Source organism: Oryctolagus cuniculus, chromosome 18, assembly GCF_051225735.1.
Source record: "Oryctolagus cuniculus isolate XC-2025 breed Fujian yellow rabbit chromosome 18, ASM5122573v1, whole genome shotgun sequence".
Taxonomy (NCBI): Eukaryota; Metazoa; Chordata; class Mammalia; order Lagomorpha; family Leporidae; genus Oryctolagus; species Oryctolagus cuniculus.
In genome coordinates, this window is record NC_142884.1 from 3,420,774 (window position 1) to 3,441,600 (window position 20,827).

Below are 20,827 nucleotides of genomic sequence, written 5' to 3' on the forward strand. Positions count from 1 at the left end.
AGAGATAAGACCCACCCCTTAGCGGCACCGCCTCCTTAGAAACAGGCACTGTCCCCTTAGAGACAGACACTGCCCCCTTAGGGATGAGACCCACCCCTTAGGCGCCGCCCCCTTAGAGACAGGCACTGCCCCCTGAGAGTCAGGCACTGCCCCTTAGAGACAGACACCACCCCCTTAGAGAGAGGCACCACCCTTAGAGACAGGCACCGCCCCCTTAGTGACAAGACCCACCCCTTAGGCAGGCACCGCCCCCTTAGAGACAGACGCTGCCTCCTTAGAGAAGGCACCACCCCTTAGAGACAGGCACTGCCCCCTAGGACCCCAGTCGCTCAGGGCCAGGTGTTGTCCTGGACACGGTCTCCTGAGGCAGGAGTGATTGGGACCCCAGGGGGCTTTGGACATCCCACCCACCTGGCCTCCACCACAATCTGTTCGCACAAGCTAGCGCGAATGGGACCCAAGCATCTCCCTCATGCCAGACCCTGGGCTGGGCTCTGCATCTCGATGCAGCCCCATTTAAGAGACATGCTCAGGCCGGCGCCGCGGCTCACTAGGCTAACCCTCCGCCTTGCGGTGCCAGCACACCGGGTTCTAGTCCCGGCTGGGGCGCCGGATTCTGTCCTGGTTGCCCCTCTTCCAGGCCAGCTCTCTGCTGTGGCCAGGGAGTGCAGTGGAGGATGGCCCAAGTGCTTGGGCCCTGCACCCCATGGGAGACCAGGAGAAGCACCTGGCTCCTGCCACCGGATCAGCGCGGTGCGCCGGCCGCAGCGCACTGGCCGCGGCGGCCATTGGAGGGTGAACCAACGGCAAAAGGAAGACCTTTCTCTCTGTGTCTCTCTCTCACTGTCCACTCTGCCTGTCAAAAAAAAAAAAAAAGAGACGTGCTCATCGAGGCTGGGAGGGACTGGGAACATGAGAGACCCCGAGGGCCATCTCGACCCCTCCAAAACATGAGTGAGTAGCCAGGCGCTGCTTTCCCGGCCTCCATGGGCTCCCGTGTACGGATGGGGGGGCGGATGCCTGCACCTGCTCACTCACAGTCCCCCACCCCCTCAGCACGCTGCCCCTCACCCCGGGACCCGACGCCCGGGCCCTCCTTCCTCCCACCCTAGCTCCCCTCTGTTTACCCACAAATACTTGCTCTCGATAGAGCAGTTAAGCAAAGAGGCAGAAGCCCCGTGCTACTGGGAGGGGAGCTGAGCCGTGAGCGGTGGCTCACAAGCACCTGAGGCCACAGGATGTGCAAAACCGGGGGGTGGGGGTAAGCATAGAGGTAGCGCCTTGCGGGTGGGAGTGCGGCTCAGGGGTGATGGGCTCTCTATGCACCGCTGGGCACCTGGACAGCACCGGGTAGGGAGTCGGCGCTGGGGACAGGAGAGCCAATGAGCCTGTGGTTGTGATGGGAATGCATCCAGGAGGGCATCCCTGAGCCAACAGGCGCCAGGCCCTGCCCCTGCCCAGGGAGCCGCCCGGCCCCCACCTGCTCACCCCGCACCGGCTGGGCCTGCACCTGGTCCCACGGGAGTGCCTCTGAGACACTACTCGGATCACGTGTCTCCCCTGTGGAAACCCTGGGTGTGCTGGGAGTGAGTCCAAGCCCAGGCTGCACCACCAGGCCGACCCAGCGGCCCTGCAGCCCGGCCTCTCCCTGCTCCCCCCAGGTGCCCTGCCCTCCTCTCTCGGCTCCAAATGGCCCTTCCCGCCCCCTTCCCGGACGCGTTTCTGGTGTGTGTGCTTTACTTTTTTTCTCAGTCTTTCAAGACTTCAGAATATAAGTGGTACACCAGCACACACACAGCCCCAGGCACACACTGTGAAGAATGGAAAACAGCTGCCCAAGCAAAACCCGTTCCTAACAGCACTGTGACCTAGCCGGAAGACGCGCGGCAACAGAGGAACGCGCAAATCAGGGTCTACTCCCGACGGAATACCACTCAGCCGTGCCAAGGGATGAAGCACTGGCCCGGTGACAACATGGGGGACCCTCAAAAACACACTAAGCGAAGGCAGCTAATCACGAGAGCGTATACTGTATGATGTCACAGGAAAGCAGATCCATAGCGACAGCCGCCCCAGGGGTGCTGGGAGGACACGGGGGTAGGGTTTCTGCGTGGGCTGATGAGAGTCTGGAACTCTCCTGGGAGTGGCAGCCTACTATCACGATCATACTCAATGCTACTTTTGTCAAAACCCATGTTATTAGCCGGCGCCGCGGCTCACTAGGCTAATCCTCCGCCTAGCGGCGCCGGCACACCGGGTTCTAGTCCCGGTCGGGGCGCCGGATTCTGTCCCGGTTGCCCCTCTTCCAGGCCAGCTCTCTGCTGTGGCCAGGGAGTGCAGTGGAGGATGGCCCAGGTGCTTGGGCCCTGCACCCCATGGGAGACCAGGAGAAGCACCTGGCTCCTGGCTCCTGCCATCGGATCAGCGCAGTGCGCCGGCCGCAGCGCGCCGGCCGCGGCGGCCATTGGAGGGTGAACCAACGGCAAAGGAAGACCTTTCTCTCTGTCTCTCTCTCTCTCACTGTCCACTCTGCCTGTCAAAAAAAAAAAAAAAAAACATGTTATTTACCAAGTACAACCCCATACACATAGGTCCATGTGCTACCTGCCAGCTTTGAAACAGCGAGAGAGGGGCCGGCGTGTGGCACAGGGGGTTAATCCTCCACCTGCAGTGCCGGCACCCCATAGGGGCACCAGTTCGAGTCCCGGCCGCTCCACTTCTGATCCAGCTCTCTGCTGTGGCCTGGAAAGGCAGTAGAAGATGACCCAAGTGCTTGGGTCCCTGCACCCACGTGGGAGACCCGGAAGAAGCTCCTGGCTTCGGATAGGCTCAGCTCTGGCCATTGTGACTATTTGGGGAGTGAACCAGCGGATGGGAGACCTCTCTCTCTCTCTCTCTCTCTCTCTGCCTCTGCCTCTTTCCCAAATAAATAAAATATTAAAAAGAAAAGGAAGCAGCAAGAGACACATCCGGTTCCCCAGCTCTGAGCGCCTCTCCCTTCCCAGCGGGACCCCGCCCCTGGATTTGGAGCTCTGCTTCCGCGGGCGTCTTCACACCTTTACACTTTCACCGGACGCGCGTCCATCCCGGAAAACCACAGGCTCCCGCTCCCGGCTCCCGGCTCCCGGCTCCTGGCCGTCTCTCCGCCCTCGTTCACCGCTTCTGAAACCTCCAAGAACCTCCCTCTAAGACCTGGAAAAGGGGGGGGGGCCCTAGGCTGCCTACAGCTTTAAGAAGTCACTGGAGGCCGGCGCCGCGGCTCACTAGGCTAATCCTCCGCCTAGCGGCGCCGGCACACCGGGTTCTAGTCCCGGTCGGGGCGCCGGATTCTGTCCCGGTTGCCCCTCTTCCAGGTCAGCCCTCTGCTGTGGCCAGGGAGTGCAGTGGAGGATGGCCCAGGTGCTTGGGCCCTGCACCCCATGGGAGACCAGGAGAAGCACCTGGCTCCTGCCATCGGATCAGCGCGGTGTGCCGGCCGCAGCGCACCAGCCGCGGCGGCCATTGGAGGGTGAACCAACGGCAAAAGGAAGACCTTTCTCTCTGTGTCTCTCTCTCACTGTCCACTCTGCCTGTCAAAAAAAAAAAGAAGTCACTGGATTCACATCTGTGAATGTACCTGCAAGAATAAGCTAACATTTATTTTTATTACTTTTTTTTTCCAGTCTGGGGCACATTCCCACGATTTCAAGCTGGAAGCACCCAGGACAGAGCAGAACAGTGGCTCAGCCCGGGGAGCGGCCTGTGTCGCCGGCCTCTCCCCACACAGCCCGCTGATAACCAAGGCCGGCTCTCCCTCCCACCTGTTTGCACACTGCGCGTCTTCACTCTTCACTGGACACGCGGTGCTCCGCTGAGCGGCTCAATCAGGACTGATTACTCCAATCTGCTCGGATGCGCTCAGCACTCCGTGACTCGCCCCGCTGGGCCACCCCGCCAAGATTAACCTGCTACAGACAACTTTTTTTTTTTTTTTTTTTTTTCTCACGGCTCTGAGCAGATCTCTAAAAGATACATTCCTAGAATTGCTGGCTCCTCAGGGCTGTTCCAACTTCTGAGGACCTGTTTGCCCACACTCTTGCCAACAATGCCTGGCACGAATTTAACCTGAAACCAAGGGCGCCAAGCTGCAGGTACACTCCCGCAGGGTGGCCGGTTCTCCACCTCGCTTTTGCAGAAACGGCCGTGTTGTTGGTTTCAGCCCCAACAGTGTTGCCTCCACTAGGCCCTCGGGGATCGCCCCCGCTCCAGGGAGAGCTCAGCTCCCGCAGTCTCAGTCGCTGCGTCCCCCCAGCGCCCTGTGTGGCGGCTTGTGTCTGTCGGCCTCCGCCGTCGGACCTGGAGCTCCCAGCCCGCAGGGCCGCGGCCGCTCCAGCACCAAGGACAGGGCCGGCCCACAGTAGGTGCTTAGCAGCTGTTGGTCACTTGCACCCCGGACCCCGGACGCACACGGAGGGGAAACTGAGGCTCGGAGCCTGGCGCAGGCTGGAGCCCGGTTCCCACGCAGGGGGCCCGCGCCTTCTGCGCCATTCACCGCCGTCCTGCGCCCCGCAGCGCCTGGCACGCACCGGACCCGCAAGGTGCAAGCTTGTCGAAGGAAGGAGCCAGTGAATGAATGAACGTGTGCGTGTGCGTGTGTGCGTGTGCGCGTGCGGGGGAGCTGCAGCCCGCCGCCCCGCCGGCCCCCTCCCCGCTCCGGCAGCCCGGAGGAGCCGCGCGCCCCCGCCGCGGCCCCCGCTTCCGGCTTCCCCGCCGGACTCTCCTCCTGCAGGCCCCGACGCGAGCCCGGTTTCCGGGGGGAAGATTTAGGCGGGGACACCGAGCCCAGCCTCCTCCTCCCCCTCCTCCCCTCCTCCTCCTCCTCCTCCTCCTCCACCCCCTCCGCGCCCGGGCCCCCTCCCTCCCCGCCACCGCCGTCCGCCCTCGGCCGGCCGCGGGCAAGGAAGAAAGGAGCCAGGAGCGGAGGTAAGCCCGGGGCGCCGAGCCCCAGGCCGCGGCCGCGCCGCCGATTCTGCCGATCGCGCCCCGGGGGGCCGCGGGCCGCGCCGCCCCCTCGGGGACCCCGCGCCGGCCGCGGCCCCCTCCCCGAGCTGCCCCGCAGCCGGCGCCCAGCCCCAGCCCCCCTCCTCCCCTCGTCCCCGCAGCCCGGCCCCTCCCCCGCCGGGGTCGAGCCCCCCCAGCCCCCCGCGGCTGCCCGGCAGCCCCCCCGCGGCCTGCACGCTGAATCCCACCCCTGCGCCCGGGCCCCTCCCGCACGCCGGGCCGGGGTGGGGGCCCCGAGCGACAGCTGTTCTGACTTTGTCTCCCTGCGTGTCCGCCCTCTGGCCGCGGCTCTGCCCCCTCCCTGCACCCTCCCCGGGCCCACCTGGGCGCCTCTGCCCTGGCGCTGCCGCTGGCCTCTCCATCTCTTTGTCACCCCTTCTCTCTGTGTGTGTGTCCGTGTGTCCCTCCCTGCATCTCTGTCCCTCTTCCTCTGTCTCATGTGCTCTGCATGTCCTCTCCCTGTCTCTGTGACACTGTGTGTCCCCATCTATGTGCGCCTGGATCTCTGTCCCTTTCCCATCGCTGTCTCATTCACTCTGTCACTCTCCCCTGTGTCTCTGTGCCTCTCTGTGTGTGTCTCCCTCTCCCTCTCTCTGTCTCCCCCCACTGTGTGTGTGTGTGTGTGTGTCTGGCTTTCCCTCTGCCTCTCCCTCTCTCTGTGGGGGTGTGTCTGGCTCTCTCTCTGTCTCTGTCTGTGTGTGTGTGTGGGGGGGGGGTGTCTGTATGTCTCTGGCTTTCCCTGTGCCTCTGTCTCCCCCATCTGTGTGTGTTGGGGGGTGTCTGGCTCTGGCTCTCTGTGTCTCTGTCTCTGTGTGTGTGGCTTTCCCTGTGCCTCTGCCTCTCCCCCATCTCTGTCTCCCCCATCTCTGTCTCCCCCATCTCTGCCTCTGTCTGTCTGTCTGTCCCTCCTTCTGCTTCTCACTTTCTATTTCTCCCGGCCTCTGTCTCTCAAACCCCTCACCCCTTGCCCTGGCTGAACATCCGCCCCTGGCTGTCTCCATCACCGCCTCTCTCTCTCTCTCTCTCTCTCTCTCTGCGCCTCACTCTCCGCCACACCCCACGCTCCTGCCCTTCCTCGGCCCCTACCCTATGTCTCCATCTCTCCCACAGGCATGGATCCGCAGCCCCCGCCACCCGCCCAGGGCAGCCCACCTCACCGCGGCCGAGGCCGGGGCCGGGGCCGGGGCCGCGGTCGGGGCCGAGGCCGGGGCCGGGGCGGCGCGGGAGCCCCTCGGGCGCCCCTGCCCTGCCCCACCTGCGGTCGCCTCTTCCGCTTTCCCTACTACCTCTCACGGCACCGGCTGAGCCACTCCGGCCTCCGGCCCCACGCCTGCCCGCTGTGCCCCAAGGCCTTCCGCCGGCCTGCGCACCTCTCCCGCCACCTGCGCGGCCACGGCCCGCAGCCCCCGCTGCGCTGCGCCGCCTGCCCCCGCACCTTCCCGGAGCCCGCCCAGCTGCGGCGCCACCTGGCCCAGGAGCACGCGGGCGGCGAGGTGGAGCTGGCCATCGACAGGGTGGCCAAGGAGGCGGCTGAGCCCAGCTGGGGCCCGCAGGACGAGGGCGCGGAGCAGCCCACCACGGCGGCCGCGGGGGCCGCGGAGGAGGCGGCCCGGTGGCCTGAGGCGTGGCCTGCCGGAGAGCCGGAACCGTCGGCGGCCCCCACGAGCGCCGAGCCCCGGGAGTCCGAGCCGGAGGAGGCCGAGGTCGGGGCCGCGGAGCTGAGCGCCGAGCTGGCGCTGGCGGCCGGGCGGCAGGAGGAGAAACAGGTCCTGCTGCAGGCCGACTGGACGCTGCTCTGCCTCCGCTGCCGCGAGGCCTTCGCCACCAAGGGCGAGCTCAAGGCGCACCCGTGTCTGCGCCCCGAGGGCGAACAGGAGGGCGAAGGGGGGCCGCCGCCGCGCCCCAAGCGACACCAGTGCTCCATCTGCCTCAAGGCCTTCGCCAGGCCCTGGTCCCTGTCTCGCCACCGCCTGGTCCACTCCACCGACCGTCCTTTCGTGTGCCCGGACTGCGGCCTGGCCTTCCGCCTCGCCTCCTACCTCCGCCAGCACCGCCGCGTCCACGGCGCGCTCAGCCTGCTGGCCCCGCTGCCCGGGGCAGCCAAGAAAGACGACAAGGCCTCGGCAGGACGGAACTCAGGGAAGGGGCCCGAGGGGAGCGAAGGGGCGGAGTGCGGGGGTGCCTCGGAGGGGGGAGAAGGCGGGCAGAACGGAGGGGACGCCGCCCCGGCCCGGCCTCCCGCCGGGGAGCCCCGCTTCTGGTGCCCGGAGTGCGGCAAAGGGTTCCGCCGCCGGGCGCACCTGCGGCAGCACGGGGTGACCCACTCCGGGGCGCGCCCCTTCCAGTGCGTGCGCTGCCAGCGGGAGTTCAAGCGGCTGGCTGACCTTGCCCGTCACGCGCAGGTGCACGCGGGGGGCCCAGCCCCGCACCCGTGCCCGCGCTGCCCTCGGCGCTTCTCCCGCGCCTACAGCCTCCTGCGCCACCAGCGCTGCCACCGCGCCGAGCTGGAGAGGGCGGCCGCGCTGCAGGCGCTCCAGGCCCAGGCCCCGCAGCCCCCGCCAGCCCCGCAGGCTGAGCAGGAGGAGGGCGGGCTCCCTCTGCCCCTAGCACACATCAAGGAGGAGCCGCCCTCCCCCGGGACCCCGCCCCGGTCCCCGCCGGCACCCCCTGTGTTCCTCAGCGCCTCCTGCTTCGACAGCCAGGACCACTCGGCCTTTGAGATGGAGGAGGAAGAGGTAGACAGCAAAGCTCACCTGCGCGGATTGGGCGGCCTGGCCTCCTGACCCTCACAGCGGTCCTCCGCCTGCCGTTGAGTGCCCCCCGGTTGCAGTGCGGATGCAGGAGGGAAGCAAGAGAGGCCCCCTCCTCTGGCTACGCACCCCTCCCCTTCAAGCCCCCGACACTGAGGGGAGGAGGCCCCGGGCGGCCCCACCCTCCCCATGCCCACCGCCCTCCCCCCATCCTGAGGCTGGTTAGGAACTGCTCACCCCAACACGTGTCTTAAGGCAGGACGACCCGGAAGGAGGCGGAGGACAGTTGGCCCAGGGAAGGAGCCTGGTGGGGGACCCCCTGCCTCCCTGTCCCCCCCTAGACACACTGGACACCACCACCTCTTTGGAACTGCCAGACCCTGGGGGGTCCCCAGTGAGCTAAGGTTTGTCCCTGTGCCTCTGTCAGTGAATAAATGTGAGTTCGTGCAACCCAGGGGAGTGAGGCCGTCTGTGGAGGCGGGAGGTGGGCGGAGGGGCGGCTCCCGGAGCAATGGGCCTGGGTCACTGGGTTCGGGGGGAGCTATGGGTGTGAGAAGGCAGATGGCTTCGTTGGACAAACACCACGCCCCTCCCATGCACCAGGCCGTGCCGGGCCCTGGGGCAAGAGAAGGAGCTGGAACTCTACAGCCTCCCGCGGTGATAGAATGTTCTAGGTTTTCAACGTCTAACACGGCAGCCGCGAGCCACACGAGGCTGCTTCCGCTCCAGTGTAGAACCAGCCAATGAAGTTCAAGTAAAAGTGAAAAGTGCAGGCCCTCTGTCCACTTTCGAGGGCCCAGTAAGTGGTCGCCGAGTGGCTGGTGGCTGCCCTGTGGGACCGCACAGGCAGAGGAGCTGCGAGGGTCGGGGCAGGGAGGGACGGCCACCCAGGCCCCCGCTCAGCGCTTCCTCACCTCGGGACAGAGCCAGCACACGGTGGCGGCCCGGGGAATTAGCCGTGTCTGAGCCAGTGCTGGGCGAGACCACCTGGGCTCCTTGCTGAGCTGACCGTCCAATTGTGAAATGGGCAGCCATCAAGCATGGGCACACACGGATGAGGGCCACTGGCTGGGAGCCAGGTCCCCCTGGAGCCTGCAACTCACCTCGAGTGACGGGGGCAGGGGCTGAGGTGCTGTGGCACAGCGGGTCAAAGCCCCAGCCCACAGCACCGGTGTCCCCTATGGGCGCTGGGTCGCGTCTCCGCTGCTCCACTCTCCCATCCAGCTCCCTGCTGATGCATCTGGGAAAGTGGGAGATGGCCCACGTGCTTGGGCCCCTGCGCCCACGTGGGAGGCCCAGGAGAAGCTCCTGGCTCCTGGCTTTGGCCTGGCCCAGCCCCAGCTGTTGTGGCCACTTGGGGAGTGAACCAGCGGATGGAAGGCCTCTCTCTGTCTCTACCTCTCTCTGTGACTCTACCTTTCAAATAAATAAAATAAATCTTAAAGAAAGAATGCTCTTAGTGCATCAAAGCCACTCTCCCCCTGGAACCTTCGTGGCTCCCCATTACTGTATCCAAACATGGGCCGCTCTGGTGACAGCCGGGCGCGGCCAGACACCGGGCCTGCGAGGGCAAGCAGCACGGGCGTGTGCCGCCGGCGGTGTTTCAGCAGAGAGCTGATCACACAGGCGATGGAGGCCCCGTGACGCTGTAGTTTGCACGTGCGCCCCAGGGTGTGCACACAGCAAAGCCCCCAGCGACACGGCTGGAGCGACACACGGCTGCTCACGGCCCCGCTCACAGAAGGGGCGAACGGAGGCTCCAGGCAAGCACTGCCCCAGAAGGAGCCCTGTGGGAGGAGAGCAGGAAGCCATCCCGCTGTCCCAGGCTGACGCACACAGCGCTGTGACACCACGCACCACCCGGAGACCCCTCACAGGCCCCCGGGCCGCACCACACCTGGACTCCCACCCAGCGGTCTCCTAAGGGTGTCAGGACACAGCATTCTCCTTTATCCCCGTTTTCCAAGAGCCTTTGCCAGTCTCCAGCGCACAACCCGCCTCGGGGGCCCTGTGCGGGGTCTGCTCCACCTTCCTCTACCCGGTGAGCTAACTCTGCCTGCAGAACCAGCCGTCAGCCCCGGCGCAACACCGAGCTCCCTGGGCAGGGGGCCTGGAGCCGGAGCCTGGCTTTCCCATTTTGCCGGGCGAAACTGACGCCTCGACCAGTAAGTGGCCCAAGCACAAGGCGGAGTCCCCGGGGAGCAGGAGTGGGTGCTCCTCGGGCCCTCGGCTGTGCCGAGCATTCCACACACACACACGTGGCCTTTGTCTCACCGCCCAGAGGTCTGTGTGCTGGGATCGAGGTCCCCGGGGTGCTGGTTGGAGAAGGGTGGCCTGCCGGAGGTCCCAGAGCCGCTGAAGCCAGCTCTGGAGAGGGACCTGGGACCTGCTCCCTGCCTGCTCCTGGCCGCCCACGGAACTCAGCCCACCCCTTCCCCCGGTAAGCAGCCCGCGTCCTCACAGTGACGGGGCACGTAATGAATAAACCATCTTGCTGAGTGTCTACCCCATGTCACGTTTCCAAGGGGACTGCTCTCGAAACACGCACTACTACGGCTTCTGTGTTTGAAAGGGAGAGACACACAGAGAGAGATCTTCCATCTGCCGGTTCAATCCCCAAATGGCCAGGGCTGGGCTAGGCCGAAGTCAGGAGCCAGGAACTCCATCCAGGTCTCCCCCGTGGGTGGCGGGGACCCAAGTTCCCGGGCCATCCTCTGCTGTCTTCCCAGGTGCATTAGCAGGGCGCTGGATCGGAGGAAGCAGAGCAGCCGGGCCGTGAACGGGCTCCGATAACCCTCTGCGCCACAACGCTAGCTCCTGTGTGTCTGTTTTTCAAACAGCTTTATTGAGGCGTTATTTATGTACCCTAGCATTCACTCGTTTTACATGCATGATTCAGTCACGTTTAATCCATCTGCAGGACTGAGCAAGGATCGGCACAGAGCCTGCGCACCCCGAGACGGCCCCGCGTGCCCGTCCCCGCCTCCGGCTCCCGGAAGCCACTCGTCCACTCTTGGTCTCTATGCCCACTAGAGACGGCATCACTGGTGTGTGCCGCGGTTCAGCAGAGCCGTCACGGTGCACACGCCTCATGAACCGCTCAGGGCTTCCTTTGTGTGGCTGAGAGTCCACTGTAGGGACAGGCCCCACTCTGTACCCCTGGAACCCGGGCACTCCGACGTGGGGTGTGGGTCTTCGCCGCCCCACACGTCCACCCATGTGGCATGGGTCTTTCTGCTGGGCAGATCTAGGAGCAGAACTGCTGGGCTGTGTGGGAAGTCTGTGACTCACTCTCCAAGAACGCGCCAGACCGTGTCCCCAGGGGGCTGCCGCCGAGGGGGTCCCCGCCAGGACCCGTTTTCCTGGGCTGGACGCTCCAGGACAGAGGCGCAGCCGCGGCCACACGCTGGTGGGGGCAGCCAGACACGGCCCGAGGCACACTGACTCCAAAGCCCAGGCTCCGAACTCTTCCACGGTGCTTCATCCTCGCCCTGTCCGCTCCCCAGGGCATCCCACAGCTCTAGATCGAGCCCCTAGTATGTGCCAGGCCCTGTCCTGTGTGTCGCTCACCTGTCAATCCACAAAGCAAACCAACCCCTTCCCACGTGGGACCCCCTCCCCCTTCTCGTGGAAGGAGGCAGAGCAGGCAACAGAGCCAGCGAGGACACACAAAGCGTCGAGTTTGGGGAAAGAGAGGACGTAGAATTAGGGGTTGGGGACCACAGGCCGCAGAAGCAGGAGCTGCAGGGGCAGCCGTGCAGAAGCCCGGGGTGTCCTGGGGCAGGCACGGTGGTGCAGGGTGCTGGGGGGGGGGGACTGCTGTGTCCCAGGAGCAGAGACCTGAGACAGACTGCAGGGGAGGCCTGCAGAAGCCTGGGGTGTCCTGGGGCAGGCACAGTGGTGCAGGGTGCTGGGGGGGGGACTGCTGTGTCCCAGGAGCAGAGACCTGAGACAGACTGCAGGGGCGGCCGTGCAGAAGCCGGGGGTGTCCTGGGGCAGCACAGTGGTGCAGGGTGCTGGGGGGGACTGCTGTGTCCCAGGAGCAGAGACCTGAGACAGACTGCAGGGGCGGCCGTGCAGAAGCCGGGGGTGTCCTGGGGCAGCACAGTGGTGCAGGGTGCTGGGGGGGACTGCTGTGTCCCAGGAGCAGAGACCTGAGACAGACTGCAGGGGAGGCCGTGCAGAAGCCGGGGGTGTCCTGGGGCAGCACAGTGGTGCAGGGTGCTGGGGGCGGGGACTGCTGTGTCCCAGGAGCAGAGACCTGAGACAGACTGCAGGGGCGGCCGTGCAGAAGCCGGGGGTGTCCTGGGGCAGCACAGTGGTGCAGGGTGCTGGGGGGGACTGCTGTGTCCCAGGAGCAGAGACCTGAGACAGACTGCAGGGGAGGCCGTGCAGAAGCCGGGGGTGTCCTGGGGCAGCACAGTGGTGCAGGGTGCTGGGGGGGACTGCTGTGTCCCAGGAGCAGAGACCTCAGCAGGGCTGCAGGGGAGGCCTGCAGAAGCCCAGGGTGTCCTGGGGCAGCACAGTGGTGCAGGGTGCTGGGGGGGGGACTGCTGTGTCCCAGGAGCAGAGACCTGAGACAGACTGCAGGGGCGGCCGTGCAGAAGCCCGGGGTGTCCTGGGCAGGCACAGTGGTGCAGGGTGCTGGGGGGGACTGCTGTGTCCCAGGAGCAGAGACCTGAGACAGACTGCAGGGGAGGCCTGCAGAAGCCCAGGGTGTCCTGGGGCAGCACAGTGGTGCAGGGTGCTGGGGGGGGACTGCTGTGTCCCAGGAGCAGAGACCTGAGACAGACTGCAGGGGAGGCCTGCAGAAGCCCGGGGTGTCCTGGGGCAGCACAGTGGTGCAGGGTGCTGGGGGGGACTGCTGTGTCCCAGGAGCAGAGACCTGAGACAGACTGCAGGGGAGGCCATGCAGAAGCCGGGGGTGTCCTGGGGCAGCACAGTGGTGCAGGGTGCTGGGGGGGACTGCTGTGTCCCAGGAGCAGAGACCTGAGACAGACTGCAGGGGAGGCCTGCAGAAGCCGGGGGTGTCCTGGGCAGGCACAGTGGTGCAGGGTGCTGGGGGGGGGGGACTGCTGTGTCCCAGGAGCAGAGACCTGAGACAGACTGCAGGGGAGGCCGTGCAGAAGCCGGGGGTGTCCTGGGGCAGCACAGTGGTGCAGGGTGCTGGGGGGGACTGCTGTGTCCCAGGAGCGGAGACCTGAGACAGACTGCAGAGGAGGCCTGCAGAAGCCCGGGGTGTCCTGGGGCAGCACAGTGGTGCAGGGTGCTGGGGGGGGGACTGCTGTGTCCCAGGAGCAGAGACCTGAGACAGACTGCAGGGGAGGCCTGCAGAAGCCCGGGGTGTCCTGGGGCAGCACAGTGGTGCAGGGTGCTGGGGGGGGGACTGCTGTGTCCCAGGAGCAGAGACCTGAGACAGACTGCAGGGGAGGCCTGCAGAAGCCCGGGGTGTCCTGGGGCAGCACAGTGGTGCAGGGTGCTGGGGGGGGACTGCTGTGTCCCAGGAGCGGAGACCTGAGACAGACTGCAGAGGAGGCCGGGAGTGGAAGGGCGGAAGACGAGGCAGGGACCCACAGGGCTCCGATGCCCACCCGGGGTGGGACGAGGAGCATTGGCGATATCCACACAGACCGTTTTTGCCTTTTACCATGTTTGTGAGATTTTTTTAAAGAGACGGAAAACAGAAAGAATTACAGATTCAACACCTATAGACCAACCTCCTAGAGTCTACAATTAGTATTTTTCCATATTTTCTTTAACTATTTTATTTATTTATTTATTTGGAAGGCAGGGAGAGAGACAGATCTCCCATCTACTGGTTCATTCCGAATGGAATTCTGTCAACACCAGGCCCGGCCCAGGCTGAAACCAGGAGCCTGGAATCAGTCTGGTTTCCACGCGGGTGGCAGGGCCCAGGCATTTGACCCAGCAATCTGCCACCTCCCGAGACACACCTTAGCAGGAAGCTGGGTCAGAGGCAGAAGACCGGGGGCTGGCGCTGTGGCACAGCAGGTTAAGCTGCCATCTGCAGTGCTGGCATCCCACATGGGTGCTGGTTCAAGTCCCAGCTGCTCCACTTCTGATCCAGCTCTCTGCTATGGCCTGGGAAAGCAGCAGAAGATGGCCCAAGTGCTTGGGCCCTATGCACCCACGTGGGAGACCCAGAAGAAGCTCCTGGCTCCTGGCTTCCTGCACCCACGTGGGAGACCCGGAAGAAGCTCCTGGCCCCTGGCTTCCTGCACCCACGTGGGAGACCCGGAAGAAGCTCCTGGCTCCTGGCTTCCTGCACCCGCGTGGGAGACCCGGAGGAAGCTCCTGGCCCCTGGCTTCCTGCACCCGCGTGGGAGACCCGGAAGAAGCTCCTGGCTCCTGGCTTCCTGCACCCATGTGGGAGACCCGGAAGAAGCTCCTGGCTCCTGCTTTGGATTGGCCAGCTCTGGCTGTTGTGGCCATTGGGGAGTGAACCAGTGAATGGGGGATCTGTCTCTCTCTGTAACTTTGCCTTTCAAATAAATAAATAAATCTTTAAAAAATAAAATAAAGCAGCAGCCACAGCAGAACAGGATCTGGGACTCAGATCAGGGACTCTGATACGGGATGTGGCACCCACTGTACCAATGCCTACCTCCACGTTTTATTCTTAATGGATCTGTTTGTCTATTCACCTATCCGTTATCCCTCCATCCATCTTCCATCCGACTGTCTATCATTTACCCACCATCTGCCACCCTTCTGTTATCCCTCCACTCACCCACCTGTGCATCATCCACCACCCACCTGCTCCTTTATTATCCATCATCCATCAATCATCCTTTCTACTTGATACACTTTATTTTTAGAGCAATTTCAGGCTCACAGCAAAACTGAACAGAAAGTACAGACGCCCCATGCATTCATTTTTTAAAAAACATGATTCCAAAGAAATTTGCAAATATCAGTTCACTTCGCCCTAAACACATCCATATCATAACAAGATACCAAAGATCTAAGTTCCTTGCCCTTTGCATGAATTTTAAATGTTTTAAAAAAAGATTTACTTGTTATCTGAAAGGCAGAGTTACAGAGAAGGAGAGACAGAGAGAGAGGTCTTCCATCAGCTGGTTCACTCCCCAGATGGCCACAGTATTTGGGGCTGGACTGGGCAGACCCAGGAACCCAGAACTCCATCCAGGTCTCCTACATGGGTGCAGGGGCCCAAGCACTCGGGCCCCCGCCTTCCCAGGTGCATTCCCAGTGAACCGAAATGGAAGTGGAGCAGCTGGGCTGGAACCAGTGTCACAGGCAGCGACTTAACCTGCTGTGCCACAACCCCGACCCCCATGGCAGGATTTAAATACAGCGACTTTACACGTTTTCTGCACTGTCATTCGATGAAGCTCAGCAAACCATGTATCTGAGTAGGGAAAGCCCCGCCCCCATCCCCAATTTCTGGCTGTGTTTGGAGACCACTCGGGTGGGGATGTAAGCCCAAGGTACTTTTTTTTTTTTTTAATCTGACAGGTAGAGTTACAGACAATGAGAGAGAGGGAGACAGAGAGAAAGGTCTTCCTTCCATTGGTTTACTCCCCAAATGCCTGCAATGGCCGGAGCTGCGCCAATCCAAAGCCAGGAGCCAGGTGCTTCTCCCTGCTCTCCTATGCGGGTGCAGGGCCCCAAGCACCTGGGCCATCCTCCATTGCTTTCCCGGGCCAGAGCAGGGAGCTGGACTGGAAGAGGAGCAACCGGCACTAGAACCCGGCGCCCATATGGGATGCCAGCACTGCAGGTGGAGGATTAACCAAGTGAGCCACGGCGCCGGCCCCTCCCTTTCTTTCAGCCCAAAGTGCTTTTTAAACAATGTTCCTCTTTTTCAAAGGCAGAGAGAGAGAGAGAGACCTTCCATCCGCTGGTTTACTCCCTACACGGCCACAACAGCCAGCTCTGGGCCAGGTCACAGCCAGGAGCCTGGAACCCCATCCAGGTCTCCCACAGGAGTGCCAGGGGCCGGCACACTTGGGCCACCTGCTGCCTTCCCAGGTGCATTAGCAGGGAGCTGGATCGGAAGCGGAGCGGCCGGACTGCATGAGGCACTCCACACGGGCCAGCCTCCCCTGGGCCACAGCCTTCTGAACAGCGTTTCTTTCAGGAGCATTTTAGATTTGGACAGACGTCACAGAGTGGAGGCCCCGGAGACCCCCGACTCCGACCCCGCAGATGTGAGGGTCGCGGCTGCCATGGTATGCCGGCCACGGGCGCAGGGCTGTGGGCGAATCCCTGCCCTTGGCCGAGAGTCCGCTGGCGTCCCTTCGGAAACCTCCGCGCAGTCCTTCTCCAAACTCTAGTAGGAGTCTTTGGCGGCGGCCACCAGGCCGGGGGCGGGGACGCATTAAGCCCCGCCTCTCTCGGGGCGGGAGCGTCCAGGTGAGCCCGAGCGGGTCTGGAAGAGATTTCTCCCCCTCTGCCTTCGTCTGAGGGCGCACTCGTTTAATCCAAGCGAGGGGGTGCATTTTCACCGTTTCAGAGTCCAGCTCCACGTTTTTATCTGGTGCAAGCTCGCTGTGTTCAGTCCCGCTCAACTCCAGGAAAAAGAGCAAAGCGGGGCCGCGGGACAGGCAGGAGCTGCGCCGTGCGACCCCGGCGGGGGGCCCGGGGCGCGTCTGAGTCGGGAGCTGAGTGTGCCCAGCGCGGCGCCCCGGGCCCCCCGACGCCAGCCCAGGCTCCGAGGGACCCGCGCCCGGCGCTCCTCGCCGCCCGCTCCCGGCCCTGCCCGGCCTCCCCCTCCCCGAGCGCCCGGCGCCTCCGCGGTCCCTTATCTCGCCTGGCGGGGGCCCTGTGCCTGGCACCGGCCCGCGCTCCGTAAATATTTGCCGGCGCTCCCCCCCGCCCCCCCGGCTCCTCCCAGCCTACCCAGCCCGCCGTCCCGCTGCGGGGCCTATGCCCGCGCCAGGCCATCCCCTAGGGGGTCCGCTGGCTCTGCGCAAGGAGCAAAGGGGGCATGCGGGGGAAGAAGAGAGGGAGGGGACCCCGGGGTCACCGGGAGATGGGGTAGAGAGGAAGCAGGAGGCCCCCAAACTTAAACTAGGGAGGCAGAAATCGTAGCTGTCCGCTGGGCCGGCACCTGGGGCATTTTTAACTGCTCGATTCTCCCCGTGCCTGTGGCTCCCAGCTCCACGGCCTTCCACGGAGTGCTCCTCGCTGCGAAATGAGTCCCCACCCCCACCTCCCAAGCCTTCCTGCAAATGTCACCTCCCCCCCACCCCACGTGCTTCTCCGGGCCCATCTCTCTCTCTGCATCCCTGGCAGAATCTACATCCCTGCTCCCCACGATGCCACGGCTGGAGCTGAGGCTCCAGGTCAGGCCTGGTCTAACTCGGTGGGCCTTTAAAAGGAGCCAGGTTCTCCTTGAAGCCGCGTGGGGGATTGCACACAAGCCGCTTTGAGGGTGGAGGCGCCTCTGAGAACAGTGAATCCCAGGCTGTAGCCAGCAGGGCAAGGAGAGACTCAGCCCCGTAAGCCGCCTCAGGCTGGACCACTTGGGACCAGAACCCCAGGCTGCAGGAGAGAACCCAGCCCAGCCACCTGAGACCCCCACACAGACCCAGCCCCTGCACCCACAGGAGCCTGGCTGCCGCAGGTGGTCACTGGTTACAAAGTATAAAGATGAGGGCTGGGATGGGGCTGGAGTCTCCTTCCCAGAGGCACTGCACCCTTGGAGTAAGTTAGTTTCTTTTTTTTTTTTTTTTTTTTTTTTTTTTTTTTTTTTTTTTTTTGACAGGCAGAGTGGACAGTGAGAGAGAGACAGAGAGAAAGGTCTTCCTTTTGCCGTTGGTTCACCCTCCAATGGCTGCCGCGGCCGGCGCACCGCGCTGATCCGATGGCAGGAGCCAGGTGCTTCTCCTGGTCTCCCATGGGGTGCAGGGCCCAAGCACCTGGGCCATCCTCCACTGCACTCCCTGGCCACAGCAGAGAGCTGGCCTGGAAGAGGGGCAACCGGGACAGGATCCGGCCCCCCGACCGGGACTAGAACCCAGTGTGCCGGCGCTGCAAGGCGGAGGATTAGCCTAGTGAGCCAGTCGCCGGCCTCCTAAGTTTCTTTATCTTGTGGAAGTGTTGCGAGCAGCCCAGCGGCTGCAGCGAGGTCCCACACGCACGCTGTGGTTCCAGGCAGCAGAGGCTGTGTCTCGGCACAGAGGTCTCCGCCCAGCTGCCTTCCTGGCCTCTTGCTGGCTCCCGCAGGTTCAGAGCCCTCTTTCTGCCGTTCTCTTCACAGGGTGACTGTCTTTGAACCCGCGTGGCCGGCCCCCCACCCCATCCCACTGGGTGGGCGCCCACCCCGCTCCAGAAGTACCCTCTCAACTAATCCCACCCACAACAACTTGGCGGAAAAACGGAATTGAAAGATCAATTTTTGGTGCAAATTTTTTTTTTTGAAATCCACGCATGGTTGTTTTTTCCCCTGATATGCGTGTTCCACGAGCATCCTGCAGACCCCTCGTAAGCAGGAGCCTTGAAAGCTTTGGCCCAGAACGAACTGGTCTTTTCTTTCCGTTTCCCCTGGAATTCTGGGAGCCCTGAGCACGCTCTGTGTGGACTGATGTGAGGCCTCCGTATGTGGTGACAGGCAGCTCCGGGCAGGGTCCCAGAGCGCCCTGCCTCCTGGCACTCACACCCTGGACGTATCCCCTGGTGACTCCTAACAAACAGGACCGTGCGGAGCTGACGGGGCGCCAGTCCCATGACCACGGCCCGGCCCTGTGGAGAAGCCCCTGTGACCAGCGCCTGAGAGCAGCCCCAGCCAAGAGCTGGACCCTCAGCCCAAGAGCCTGGGGGAGACTGACTGCCATCGAGTCCGAGAGGGAGCCTGGGAGCAGAGCGTCCCCGGCCAGCCTCAGCCCGGCTGACACTGGTGGTGGGCTTGTCCCTGGTGCTCGGGACCCCCTCGGGGTCGTCCAGCATCCTGACCGCGAGAAGCCACGGGAGGATGAGGCGTGTTGCTTTAAGCTGCTAAGATCTGGCGGTAGGTAGCTTGTGCAGCAGTGGAAGCCGACACGCAGGTATTAACCCGCTCAACTCCACAGCAAAGCCACGTGGTAAACACACAGGCATCCCGTTGGACTGACTCTAGGACCTCCTACAGACACCAAGAGCTGCAGATGAGGAAGAGCCCTATATAAATTGGGAGTGGGGCCGGCCCTGTGGAATGGTGAGTGAAGCCTCCACCTGCGGTGCCAGCATCCCATGGGGGCGCCGGTTCGAGTCTCGGTTGCTCCTCTTCTGATACAGCTCCCTGCTAATGTGCCTGGCAAGGCAGTGGAAGACGGCCCAAGTGCTTGTGCCCCTGCACCCAAGTGGGAGACCTGGAAGAAGCTCCTGGCTGCGGACTTCAGATCAGCCCAGCTCCAGCTGTTGCGGCCACTTGGGAGTGAACCAGTGGATGCAAGACCTCTCTCTGTCTGTAACTCTGCCTCTCAAATAAATAAATAAATCTTTTTTTTTTTTTTAAAGAAAGAGAATGACGAGGACCCAGGGACAGACCACTCTCCACAAGCCCCTCTGTGGTGGCTCTGGGCCTGCCTTCATGCCCACTCATTGGGTTGTGTCTTAGCCAAGCCTAGTTTTCTTAGAATGACCCAGATTTCTAAAAATTGTTGATTTATTTGACAGGCAGACGGAGAGCCACCTGCTGGCTCACCACCCAGATGCCTGGGGTGACTGGGCCGGGGCCAGCAGCTCCATCCAGGTCTCCCGCATGGGTTTCTCTCTGAGCCGTCACCCTGCCTCCCGGGGTCTCTCTGAGCAGGAAGCTGGAACCAGGAGCCCAGCGGGACTTGAACCAGGCCCTCCCACCACACCACGTGGGATGCACACGACTCAACCAGTGTTAGGATCCCCTCCTCAGACGCTTGCATTATTTTCACAGAGGCCAGTGTGCACTCAGAGCACCTTGCCGGGTTGGTCCTCGCAGTGGCCAAGCCACAGCCTGGCAGGGACAGTAGGACCTGGCCAACCTGTGCTGCCCCTCCTGCCTCCTCCCATCTCCTGCTGGGACCCCCCGTGGGCCCCGCATCACCTGGACAGAGAGGAGACAGGGACAGGACGGAGGCAGCCAGCACACCCGCGGCCCCCATCCTCAGCAGGTGTCACGCAGAGCCCAGCGCCTCCCACACTCAGCCCTGTCCCAGTCTCCCTGTCCAGTGGAGTCTCCCCTCCCGGCTACCGCCTGGGGGATGGCGGAACTGAAACGGTAATAGAACCCAGGCGTTCGGGCTGCCTGCCACTTTCACCCAGAGACGGCAACTGTAGCCGCGTCTGTATAAAACGTGTCTGTCCTTGCTCTAAGTGCTGGCTGCTGCTGTTAGTGTGAAGTCCTACACGCAGGCGTGAGGATGCATGTGCACTTCTAGGCTACGCAGACACTGCACGTCTCTACACACGCGCACGGGATTAGCGCGTTCGGTGCTGCCGCTTGCCCTCTGGGAGCCACTGAGCCGCACACAGGCGCTAACTCAGAGGACTCCGGTCTGACAGCCCTGAGCCAGGAGGCTTGGACCCGCTCAAGTTCGCGACATTGAGTGCGAGCCTGCAACACCCCTGGTGCTACATATTCCTGCTTTGTTTAGACCGGTCACCAAAATAAACAGCGATAACGCCGGCGTTGCAAGAGGAAGTGGCCCTGCTCTGGCCCTGTGCGACCACTGGAATTTACATCTGCGCACAGAGATTACAATGTCAGAACACGGTGCCAGCGGCAAGGTGCAATTATTTTTATTTGGAAAGGACAAATTTTAGGTTCGGTCTGAGATATTCACAGGTTTTGAGCTATCTCTAAAACTGAAGCATATCTTTTTTTTCCCCCCAAAATGTCTAATTCTTTTAAATTAAATACCAAATTGAAAGAAGTATGACAAGTGATTACTGAAAATAATTTTGATATATGTGGGGGAGCTTCTTACTAAACTCAACATAGCTTCACCATATGATTCCTTGTTCTTGTGCTTCGCTCTCTATCCCAGTGGGCCAAATCTTGTGTGCACAGAGAAGCCTGCACATTTATTTAT

At 62.9% G+C, this 20,827-nt stretch overlaps 2 protein-coding genes across 2 annotated transcripts in view; one reads left to right on the forward strand and one right to left on the reverse strand.

Annotated features, from left to right (window-relative positions):
• ZNF865 (zinc finger protein 865) overlaps positions 1-20,827 on the reverse strand; it is a 162,996-nt gene that overhangs the window by 30,275 nt on the left and 111,894 nt on the right. The window lies entirely within an intron of this gene.
• Positions 4,806-8,240, forward strand: ZNF579 (zinc finger protein 579). The gene is made up of 2 exons (XM_070063153.2): positions 4,806-4,962; positions 6,151-8,240. The coding sequence occupies exon 2, from the start codon at positions 6,153-6,155 to the stop codon at positions 7,821-7,823; it is 1,671 nt and encodes a 556-aa protein (XP_069919254.1). The 5' UTR covers positions 4,806-4,962; positions 6,151-6,152; the 3' UTR covers positions 7,824-8,240.